This window comes from Oryzias latipes, chromosome 14, assembly GCF_002234675.1.
Source record: "Oryzias latipes chromosome 14, ASM223467v1".
In the NCBI taxonomy this organism is placed as follows: domain Eukaryota; kingdom Metazoa; phylum Chordata; class Actinopteri; order Beloniformes; family Adrianichthyidae; genus Oryzias; species Oryzias latipes.
In genome coordinates this window covers 14,374,603-14,386,992 of record NC_019872.2, presented here as the reverse complement: position 1 = coordinate 14,386,992, position 12,390 = coordinate 14,374,603, and the positions used below count along the sequence as shown (strand labels likewise).

General features: G+C 38.3%; 1 protein-coding gene across 6 annotated transcripts in view; it reads right to left on the bottom strand.

Annotated features, from left to right (window-relative positions):
- LOC101159214 (disks large homolog 4) overlaps nucleotides 1-12,390 on the bottom strand; it is an 89,703-nt gene that overhangs the window by 33,050 nt on the left and 44,263 nt on the right. For all 6 annotated transcript variants that reach the window (XM_023962372.1, XM_023962371.1, XM_023962373.1 and 3 more), the window contains exon 2: nucleotides 4,221-4,382. In XM_023962372.1, the coding sequence (XP_023818140.1) occupies nucleotides 4,221-4,382 (162 nt within the window). The remainder of the gene's footprint in view (nucleotides 1-4,220; nucleotides 4,383-12,390) is intronic.

The window sequence follows — 12,390 nt, the reverse complement described above, 5'->3', positions numbered from 1 at the left end:
ATGTGTAGCATAATTCACTTAAAAATTTCTAATTTGACAATTAAAATGAATTAACAGAAATACTTTTTAATTTTGTGTCTGCATCAAATGACTCAAAATTAATTGAAAAAGCAATCCTTCAAAATGCTTTTTCATTTATGCTTAAAAACTGCTTATTCTGTGTCATAATTAAAACGAAAATGCAAAGAGGGGATTGCATTTGCATTTTAACATCCACCCTGCGAACATTGTCTCAATATTCATTTCGAAAAAGCATTTCCAGCGTGGAGGCGGGGCAATGACATCACTGCTTTCTCAGTCTGTCCGGCTGCTAACAGACACCGGCACACCAGGAGCAGTGTAGCTTTGTGTTAGCGGCAGAGAAGAGGGCTTTGTGATGGTTGTGAACTTCTGATGATTTTACACAGCTTCTCAGGACTACGTAGCAGCATTTCCGCCTTCTGAGGTCCTCCTTCGGATGTACCACTGACAAGCTTTTTTTCTTCGGACCGGCAGCTGCCTTCGCATAGCGGAGCGCAAAGCTCTCGATCGCCGAAAGCGGAAATGCTGCTACAATCTGGAAACCATCATATGAATTTGTGTTTCCAGTAGTGTCCAGTAGTGTTTTCATTTTAATTTTGAATCAAAAAATGCAGCTTCATTTTGAAAATGAAAAAGCATTTCTGGTTTTGACTTTTATTTTTAATTATGCAACAGAATCGCTTCCATAGGGAATAACCCACACCTGCCCATGCAATAGCATGGAAGTCAATTTTCCAATTACTTAAGAGCCCATGAAATGAAGGGATTGTGTTTAAAAAATGCTTTAGTTTTTCACATTTTTATGCTATCTTTTTGTTTAACCCATGGAATAAAAGCTGAAAGTCTGGACTTCAATGGCATCTGAGTGGTTTTATTTCAAATTCACTGTGGTAATGTACAGAAACAAAATTAGAAAGAATGTGTCTCTGTCCAAATATTTATGGTTCTGACTGTATGATAGATTCTCTGAAGGATAAGGTTCAATAGAAATTGGTTTGTCATTTTTTTTTTGCTGTCACGTATCTGCTGCCTCCAAACTTTGACTTTTTCTCTGAATGATTTTTTTTTTTAAATCCTAGGATTTAATTCGTTTCATGTGATAAATGCGCTTTTGTCAGGTGTGTGGACTGAGCTTTAGAAGGATTTTCACTGGAAGTCCTCTCCACCGATTCTGTTCATGATTTACATTTTAGTCGACACACACCTCGCACCCCTTTTGCATTGTTAAAGAAAAATCTCTACGGACGCAGTAGCTCACAATGAAGAGGGAAGTGAAGATTGTAAATAGCAGCTTCATGCAGTTTCTCTGCCTTTCCTTTCTGCTCATTAAAACTCAGCATTTTAATGGCCGTACTGTATCGGGGGACTTCATTGTCCTCTTCCCTTAAAGCAAATAAATACAGGAAGTATTCAGTCTTAATAGCCAGTGAGGGTGTTGACCAACATGTGGGCTGCTGAGATGGATGATCATAAACAGCCCATCTTTACATCTCTAGCTACAGACGGCCTCTTTTAATGCACTCCAAGCAGTGCTCATCTTCCCTCTGATGTCAGCTGAATCTTTTGACTGTGTCAACAGTCGCCCTAATGCTGTTTATCTCAGTGTCTCATTTGTCACACAGACCTTGTTGCCTGTAAATCACACTCTAGTTTGGCACGTGTCTCAGGTGAACAGCCGATCCTTTGGACTTGGAGTGCAGACACGCATACGTCTGAGAATTTCCTGATCTGCTCCTTTGGGTAACTTTGTCAAACTCATCAGCAAGTCATGCAAATTATTTCAAAATGGTGTCAAAGGCAACATCAAAACTGTAGAGCAGTGTTTCTGAACCAGTGAGCCATGGTACGTATGGTCAGGTGTGCCGTTGGAAATTTTTGTTTTATCTAATTGGTCTAAAATGTTTTTACTATTGCTAGAATATTGGCTGTGTTCATCCAAACAGGCCTAGAAATATGAAAGATCATAAAATACTTTGTGTTTATTTTACTCTTACTGAAGACAGAAGAATAACAACATATTGTTAAGACCAACTAGTTTTTTTTTCTTTTGTCGCCAAAATGTGTATTCTATATGCTGCTGACATGCTTAAAAAAGCCTTCAAATGACAGTAAAATTAGTTTAAAACTTTTTTTTTTATTATGTAATATTATATCATTTCAGTTTAAGTAGAGAGTCTTTTATTTCAGAAGGCACATTGTGTGTTGTCTCAGTGTAAGAACATCCATCCAAATCCAATTTACTGCAAGTGAAGCCCATGTTACATTGTTCTCATAAGCGACCCCGTATAAGTATATATTTATAGAAGCTTCTGTTTCAAATTGTTAATTGAAATTGTTACATCGTCCTTTGCCACATTTCATTCGGAGAATCTGACGGTAACTGTAGATCCTAAACATGTCTTGTGTCCACTTGCACTTTACATAAACGCTGCTAAGTGCTGATATCAGGTTGCCTGATGCATGTTCTCCTCCACCTTGAAGTCTGACACTTGGACATGCATGGGCCTGGATTTTATTCCTCATAACACCATTATATTGCCTTTAACGCTCATTACTGGAAGAACTGGGATTTCTAAGCAGACAACACATAGTGCTGAGCACAAAGTTATAGAGATGTGCAATCGCTGAGGTAAGTGAGACTAATGTAATCTAATTCTAACAAGCTTATGGCTTGCTACACCATCAGTGCGAACACAATCAAGAACAATACATCATCATTGGGATTTAACTTGGTGCTGACAGCGGCTGGGAGTGCAGACTTACAGTCGCTTATTTGGCCTTCATTTATAGCATTATCTCTGATCGTCAAACATGAATAAAGCATAACAATGATCTACTCGAACTATCAATTTATTTTAAAAAAAAGTATTCCTTCCTGTCAGATTTCTTTTTTTGATAAAAGGGTTTACCGCATGTCACAGATTGGTGAATTATGTAGTCAAAATTGTGAATGTCACCCCAAATATTCTGAACGTCAAACATTAATTAGATCATCTGATGATAATACAGTCAGAGTAAATCTTTTATTATTGCAAGATGGCAAACAGCTATGTTTACTAGGTATGCCACAGTTCTCTGTTTAAAAGTTAACTGTTGCATCCCTGCTGCATACAAGATGCAGTTTATAAAAGAATATATACATACAAAAATATTCAACAAAAAGTCACTAAATGATTATTTGACAATGTTCTCTAAAAATATATCAAATGTGTAAATTACATATTAATTGCACATTCAAATCTTACTTAGGCATTGTGTTCTTTGTGTTTTCCTATATTTTATATATCCTCTGATTCATTTTTTGTGCATTGATGGTTTGTTTAAAATACTTAGTCCGACTGCTTAAACCAGAATTCAAAATGTGGATTTATTTTGTCTATCCAGCTGTATTTTTAACAGACAGGAAGTAGAGATCAGTTGCAGCAAAGAGTGACACAAATAGTAATCTCTGTGAGTTGATTCTTACTTCTGAGTGGTCAGCATGCAAATATATGCTGCTATAGGAAGCTGGTGAACAGAAAAACAGGTGAGATTGCCTTTTTTAGAGCCCGTGAAAACCTGTGTCTGCATTACAATGCAAGAATAATGCACAAAAGACAACGTTATTATTATTTTTAGTCTCTCCCAGTGCAGCTGCACAACCTTTCCACAATATTTCATGTGTGTTTCTCCCACTCCTGCTACATTATTTTTGACAAATGTAAAAATCCATGTTAAACATAAATGAAGCGAATTAAGAACACCCTTACTTTCTGAGGATTTTAAGCAGATATAATGTACATTTGTATAGGAGGATTACATATTAATACATTTAAAAAAACTATAGCTGCTCTGACAATATAAACTTTTCATTAAAAAGAAAGTCATTTTTGCACATGAATAACAGAACTACAAATCTGCTTGGCTGATTTAAATTTAAAAACAGCATCCTATAAATCTTACTCTCCTGTCTTCAGTGGCAGAAAGTCACCCACAAAAATGTTTCCCAAGGTCCTTTCCAACTTCTCAATCTTCCACTTGCATTTAAACAGTTGTAGTTTGCAAAATACACACAATTTATCTTCACATGACTTCTTATGTAGTTATACATTAATCTTAAATTGACACTTTTCCTTGTTGCGTGTTTTAAAGTAGCGTGCACTCAGCTGTGAAATACTGATCAATGGTCTCCATGAAAAAGCTGTGCAAATGGGCCATACCTTTACAGGAGAGATATGCGTATGTGGAGTGTAGCCATGGATGGCCTCCATTGCAGCAAGGTTTTTGTCACTCATGTGAAGCATCTCTGCACTTTTCCCTTGAGCCAGGTGTGCTGGACTGTGCTCCAAGGGGGGCGTCTCCTCATCCTGGTACCTGTACTTCTGCAATCACACAAACACATAAAGGAGCTCCTTTTAGTCGTGCATAGTAAAGCATCACAAGATGGACTGTAAAACACATTTAAAATGACTGTTGAATACATTATAGTGGCATTTCATAGCTGTTGTAGAAATACTGGTAAGTTTGCCACTTAACATGAATAATATCTCCTATAGGGACAAACCATGTTTTGTCAGCTATTTAAATATTGGAGCAGCTATAAGGCATTTCAAATAGAAGTGTGAAAATGATCATTGAAAAATCCAATTAAGAAGAAACAGGAGCAAAAGAAGCAAAGAATAAACAGCAAGACCAAGAACAAGAGGATGTGGAAGTTTATCCTCTTTTGTTTTTTGTTTTTTCAAAAGTTTTAAATTATTTTATGTATCCCGGGTGATTCCAAAAAACTGAACTTAAAAAATTAATCAATGAAAAAACATTTTTTGATTCTTTTGACAGTTTATTTTTATAACTGATGCAGAAAAAAGTATTTAACTCTAAGAAAAAAGCAAGAATTGTGTCCCTCACAGACTTGTTACTTCTTCCTGAAGAAGCTCTTCTATCCTCCACTGGTTAACTTTATTAATAGCACCTGTTTGAACTGATTGTCAGCATAGAAGACACCTGTCCAGACCTTTAAACAGTCAGACTGCAACCTCTCCGAAACAAACAACACCAAAGAGCTGTCAAAGGACACCAAGGACAAGATTTTACAACTGAACAAAACTGGAAAGAACCAATTTACAAAAACAGGAGAGAAGAATGACACCATAACTACTGTGAAGCATGGAGGTGCAAAAAGGACAGGGCGACTGATCCATATTAGGAAACCGATGAATGGCGCCATGTATGGAGGGATTTTGGGCTAAAGCATCCTTCCATCAATAAGAGCACTGAGGATGAAACATGACTGAATTTTCCAGCTTTACAATAATTCCAAACCCATCGCCTATAGGTAACCAAGGAGTGGATACATAAAACGCATTCCAAGGTTCTGGAGTGACCTAGCCACTGAACCTCAGTCCAACAAAGAATCTTTGGAGGGAGCTGAAAGTCTGTGCTGCCCAGCAACAGCCTCAAAACATCTCAGCTCTTGAGAAGATCTGCTGGGAGGAATGGACCAAAATAGCAGCTGTATAAAGGTGCAGAAAACTTCATATAAATAAATTATTTGAAAATCACACAATGTGATTTCCTGGAATCTCTATACATTCTATCCCTCACAGCTGAAGTGTTTTCTGCGCTGAACTTTACAAACTCTTCATCTTTTCAGTGGGAGAACTTCCAGAATCTGTGACCATCAAATATTTTTTGCCCTTTTGCCCATTTTGCCCTTCTTTATGTGTGTAAATCATTCTTTGGCCTTCGCTAATGGTGTTTAATAACAGATTAATAAAAATTGCAGATCAGTCAAAGACCCATTGTTAATGTCACTGACATGACCACACTCACAGGGGATTCAGACAGCATGTTCCCAGCAGAGACTATTACAAACACAAAACCAAAACTCACCTCCTATAAGCAGCAGAACACTCTTATAATGGTCACAGCAAATGTTGAGTGCTTTTAGTAAAACTAAATGCCGGGATGCACTATTTTATTTCTGTCTTTCTTCAAGGAATAATCCAATTATAACATATTATTAATTTTAACATATTAAATAAACGTTGACCAAATTAAAACAATTGAATAATGCAATACAATATGATACTTAAATATAGTATTATAAAAATAAAATAAGGATAATAAATTCAAATGTGGCATTTCCTTTATTCTTTCACACAATAATATACCCATATCAAAAAGTCCTATTAAGCATTTCCAAATAAAAGAGAAGAGTTTTCCTCATGGGCATTTATTGCTCAACTAATTCACTTTTGTTCATGCATGTTAGTAAATTCACACTAATCCCAGAAATTATTCATACCCCAGGTGTATTAATTATTTATTCAAATGAGAATAGTTAGACATCATTATTCAGTCAAGACTACTGAAATCTGTGTGTGTTTTGTGAAAAGATCCAAATCACATTAATTGTGATTGGTTGTTAACATTTACTTATACCCTAAATATATTTAGGTTTCTCTAAAGGAATAATTTTAAAAGCTGGTAAATTTCACCTATTCTGTGTAATGTTTAAAATGCTGTGTATAAATTGTTACCAAAGGATGAGTAAATGGAGATTTTTTAAGCATTACTGCCATCAGAAGGAGCATGGTTGGCCAAATGTGTCCAATCTATAAGCACATCTTGTACTGTAGATCACATAACATGTGCGACGCCCACAAGTGAAAAGTGGAGACATTATTTAAACAAAGGGCTTCAAATGTTACCATTTGGTATTCTAGAGTAAGCACCCCCACCCTCAAGCCAAATGAAGCAACTAGAGCCAAGATTCAAATCAGTTATGATCACGCAGCTTCTTCCTCGTACCCTCAAACCCCTACCGATACCCCACGCCTGGGCAGCCTGCCAGCAACCCACTGTTTCAGCCACACTTGGTAGGTTTCATCATAGGCGTGATGACACAAAAAGTGCACACAGATTTTTCCATCACAAACACGAAAGAAGGTGGGCAGCATCGCTGTGGGGATCTGTCACACTGTCCTGTGGCTTCCAGCTTGTGTTGCTGCAAATATGCACCCCTCCTCCCCCCACAGAGCCCCCGGCTCACAGTGAGCCGCTGTGCTGCACTGCACTGCAGATGTGAAGCCCCCCGCTCAGAAAATGGAGATGTTCACATGGATCCTTTGACTTTTAGCAAGAAGCTGGATGGCCAGTCCTGTCACTTTTTACCCCCTTTTTTTTTTTTTTTTTTTTTTTTGGAGGCAAGACCAGAGAGGGAGGTGCATCACAGAGCACCATCTCAGACAGGCTGCCATAGCAACCGGAGCAGAGCAGAGATTGCAGTGCCACAGTTGGGGCTGGCAGCATCGGTCCTGGATCACATTACACTGAGACAGCAAGAACGACAGAGACTGAAACAGAGATGTAGATACTCGAGAAAGTGTTGGGGGGGATAAAAGTGAAAAAGTAAAGTCATAAATAATTTAAAGAAAAACAGCAGGATGGCATAGAGAAGTAGGAACATTTATGCTTATAGCTTGGAGTGTTGTTGATTTTAAGGATGAGCAAAAAAATAATGCGCCTGTTTTTTTTTAGTAGAAAATATTATTATATGGTAAAGTCAAAAAAATGTAATACATTCGGTTCAGACAATATGCATTCTTTCAATAAGTCATATATTAGTAGTAGTAAACCTTAATTAGAATTTTAAAAAATGTAAATAAAACAGCAGAGCCCAGAATTTCATAGAACCTGGAAATAATCGTGGATTACACGCTCAGTGCTCTTAGTAGCCTTGAGCTCTCTGGTGTCCCCTGCCTCCCCCTTTCCTGCATGACCAACATTCGTGCTGCCATGCTGCCTTCTGTCCTACTGGTGGGGGATGTGACATTCGATTCACGTAACAAAGAGTCCTTCTACAGACATGCATTGCTAAAAACAAAATTCCCCGTTTTAGAGGCTGACGGAGACAACCAGCACAAACCATGTGGTACGCTTCTTCAGACAGTCTGGGAAGGACTGAGAAGTTAAATGTATTCTGTCAAAGCAGAAAACTTTAGGTTTGTCAGGGCCTCACTTTGGACATTATTACTATGTCATACTGTGTGATTGGTGGAAAACAGGTGTTATTCTGTCCCCAAGGATATGTACATTAAAAATAAAATATTTTTTATTTAAATGTCATAGTAGGGAAGTTCTTGAATTTATTTATGGCAGAAAAACTCTTGTTAAAAAAATCTTGCAAAGATAACACAGCCTTATATTTCTGCTCAATGAAATATATTCTCCCTGTATGTACACAGTTTAATGATCTTCAAGAAACCACACAGTTGGGAACATCTGGCCCCGGGTGCTTTGTGTTATTGATCACCCAGTTAGAATGGAAAATGGTGAACCTCAGACCTGCAAGAAAATAAACCTTTGCTAAAGATGCGGCAGTATTAGCGTTTTCTTTTCTTTTTTTTTAAGTTCTCTTAAAAATGTCCTCTGACAATTTAGGATGTTTTGATTGTTATGGGTGAATTACTTTGAATCGGAAGCATTAATTTAATTTTAAAAAATCCATAGTTAACATAGGACACAAATATTATCAGCTTATTTTGGAAAAAAGGCTCTGCTTCATAATAATATGATTAAAGAATAAAAGTATATTTCTTTTAGATCTTGGGGTTTTTTTTGGCCAAAAGTGCTCCATATTTTTTACAATTGTATCATTGCAGGGCTCCAGACTGCGAGCAATTGGTCGCATTTTGCGACCAAAATTTGAGAGTGTGCGACTGAATTTTACATCCAGTCGCACATGTGCGACCAGTAAATTTGCCTCCCCCACCCTTCGTATTTTTTTATACATCAAACGTGGAAGGGGCACGTCAATGATCAATGAAATAATCAATGAGACGCAAGCCACACGGACGCAGGCAGACACACACACTCGCGCACATACTCATGAAACGCGAGCACGTACACTCTCGCGTGATACCTGTCTGTGAGGCGGCCACTGCGTGTGAGAAGAATAGGGAAAGCCACTGTGAGTGGCTAAAATGCGTAGAGGGGGCGGGGCCTAGAGATAATCGAGCGCGCGTAAACATCTGTGGGAAGGAAACTGAGATAAATATCACAACCTGATATGTGCGTCTGAACTATGGGTAAGTGAACTATTGATTCGTTCTTCCGACCTGCGGCTAGTGTACCAGTGCCAGAGTGTACAGCAGGGGTCTCAAACTCGCGGCCCGCGGGCTATTTGCGGCCCCCAAGATGATATTTTGCGGTCCCCGCCTTAATATGAAGGTTTAATGTTACTGCAGCCCGCCAGTTTGTATGAATGACACTTTTTCATCGTCGTGCTCGGAGCTGACCAACCAATCACAGTGGGGTATATGACTCTTGGGGGCGTGACAATGACAGGGTTTGAAAGCAGGAAACCTGACAGCCCCCTCCCTCCCCGGGCCACATTAAGAAGTTCCTTACTTTCCTTTTGAACGTATTTATTCGCTCGTAATTTTCTACATACATGCAGTCCGTGCTGAACTTTTCTCTGGGCCGCACAGACCCGGAGGAAAGTTTAGGTTTTGGTTACGGCGGCGCATCAAACGGGTTACGGCAGCAAACCGCTCCCGTACCGCGGGAGTCGGGTCAGCTGAGGAGAATAAATGTCCCACACCTACATGCGTGACAGCTAACGGGGCTTGAACTTTAAACACGTGCGAGCAAAAACAACATTAGTTTTAGACACACTGAAAATACGTGGGGAAAATGCAACGATAGACGTGTTTGACATGAACCAGCACCTCGCCTGGATCGTTGGGGACACCAGAAGGGGGGGCTGTGAGATGAAGGCGAATCTGCAGCAAGACTAAAGGAGAACAGGAAGTTGGAGTTGTCCTTAACATTCTTTTTAGTTTTAATATTCTTCTCCCCCTTAGTATGATCTGTGTTATTATATATTTTATGATTATTTTAATGTTTTGTGATGTATGTAGCCTTTTTTAATGAATTGGTATTTTAAATTATTTTAATTAATCACTCCACTACAAAAACCATCAGGACACATGTCCCATAATGCATTGTTTTGTAGTCTCTTGTTTCCAGCTGTGTCCGGGTAGGTTTGCCCCTTTCTCCCACCCCTTTCTCGCGATATTTTTGTGATGATTGACAGTTGATGTTGGAGCAAAAACAAAAATATATGTCTCACACCAGGTGATCTGCGCAGCGTTGAGTTCACCTGAGTGATCTCAAACACGCTTATTGTGCATCTTGGCTGCACCTATTTGGTGTCACAAAGATAAATTTCCATCAGTTTTCTTTACTTATTTGTACTGTCATGACAGCGATGCTGCTGTCAGTTTACCTTCTTGTTGCATCTTCAAAAGTGCAGAATAAAATGTGACACTGAAATTGAAACAGCACATTGTAATTTCTGCATCTATTATTAAAGTATTTATTAGTAATACAGTGGAAATTAGTAGATTTGGTTAGAATGTTGATTTACGGTATGCGCCCCTAAATTTTCTGGTTGCGCCCCTAAATTTTTCAGTTAGGGGCCACTGTGCTCCTAGTGAAAAAAGTTAGTCTGGAGCCCTGCATTGAAATGCATTTATAATCTATTAGGTCACAGCTATGATGTAGGTTATTTTTTACAGGGATCCCAGCATTACTGAAATGTTTTGTCCTATGTGAGCTTTATTTTTATAATAAGCATAATGATGTTGAGTTGGACTAGTTTAATACTTTTAGTTGCTAATTCTTGGAGCAGTGACACATGCAATGCACTGAGGACCTTGTGTTGCATTAATGGAACTCCACGGAGGAAAAATATAAGACAAATTCATTTGTTTTGTTTGAACTAATTGGACATCATGACGGTGAAATTAGTTTCCCAGGTTGGCTTTATCACAAGCTCAACAACAGCTTGCAGCAAGGATCTCATCTAGCTGTACAAGACTCTGCACACAAAATTACCTCTGCCACTAAACCTGCCGAGTACCTCCAGCTTTATTGTGTCAGTGTCTCATCGTTCAAGGCATTTGCTACGTGTCTGAGAAATGGCTCCGGCTCTTAGGTCGTTACGAGGCGGGCCTCATCAATTTGATGGAGCTGTTGTGAGCTGCACGCTGTGTATCCACATAAACTAATCCTTTAATAGTAAAATGGGTAAAAGTAATGTGGAACTGCTGTGCACTGTCATTTTATGCTATAGCTCAGGATGCAAGCTGAAGATTTTAAAGGACTCTGACTTTGTAAGTATGATCAAGGCTGAGCACAACCATTATTTTCAACACACTGCAAATGCAATGTCAAAAGCGTTTGTCTATTTTCTATAGCTTCTTCTCTATAATTGGGAACAAGACAAGTGGTATAGACCCAGTTTTAAAATCTATTTTAAAAGCATTCTTAGAGGTCTTTTAATTATGATTATGCTGTTTTTAGCAAAAATGAGAAGAAATCTGTCTTATTCTATGACATAGTTTCCCATTTCCCCTCCCCATTCCTGAGAGTTGCCCGCCCAGCGTATTTTCTACATCACAAAAAAGCTCCTTTTCAAACAGCATTTTTTTGTCTGCTCCTGATTCACATGATTTGAATAAATAAATACCTAATTTTCTTTATATGTCCTCCATCATCATAAAAATGCCACATGAACATGTTTTAAAAACCAAAAACATGAAGTTCATCAAAGTATGGCTTTAAGGAGAACAGGGCGCATTTCCATCACAAAGCCACAAAAACAACCACATTTACTCACATCAGGTCCTGAGGGAATTTTTTTGTTAAATTAAACCGTTTAGTAAATTCCAATTTATGCTTTTTACAATGGACAAACCCAAGTATCTAGAGAGGACATGTATACTATGTATACAGCTGAGTTTCTAACCTTGCTGGGAGCATGTGAAGGAACCCAAACCTCTAACACAGCCCCCTAAAGGGTTAATAACACACAAGCTTTGAGGTAAAGTTGGCAAATCCTCAAATTTTTTGGGGAAGACAACAAGTTTTTTAGTAATGTGTTTTTTAATTCCTAATAAAGCAACTTATACATGATGGCTGTATTGCAACTAAAAGTGGAACCCTGAATTATGAATGTGTTAGCTCTTGCAAATGACAGAATGTCTAGATATTTTAAGATGTTTAAACAAAAAAAGTTGCCACAATACCCCCAAGATTTAACATGATTTAAAAAAAAACAAGTAAATGAGATAAGTAAGGTAGATGATTCTATGCCGCTATAGCTTGTTTGGCGATTGGGCTCTACAAAGGCTTTCAATGTAAAGGGGAAAAAAAGAGTAGAAATAAGATTTTAGGAAATCAGACACTCTGGATGTGGTGGAGCAGAAAAAAATAAAATAAAATAAAACAGAGCTCTGGAGGACAATGAAAATGCTTTTCATGTGGATATGAACATGGAACTCCTAAAGCCACATTCACGCTGTTACTGTATTCCACAGC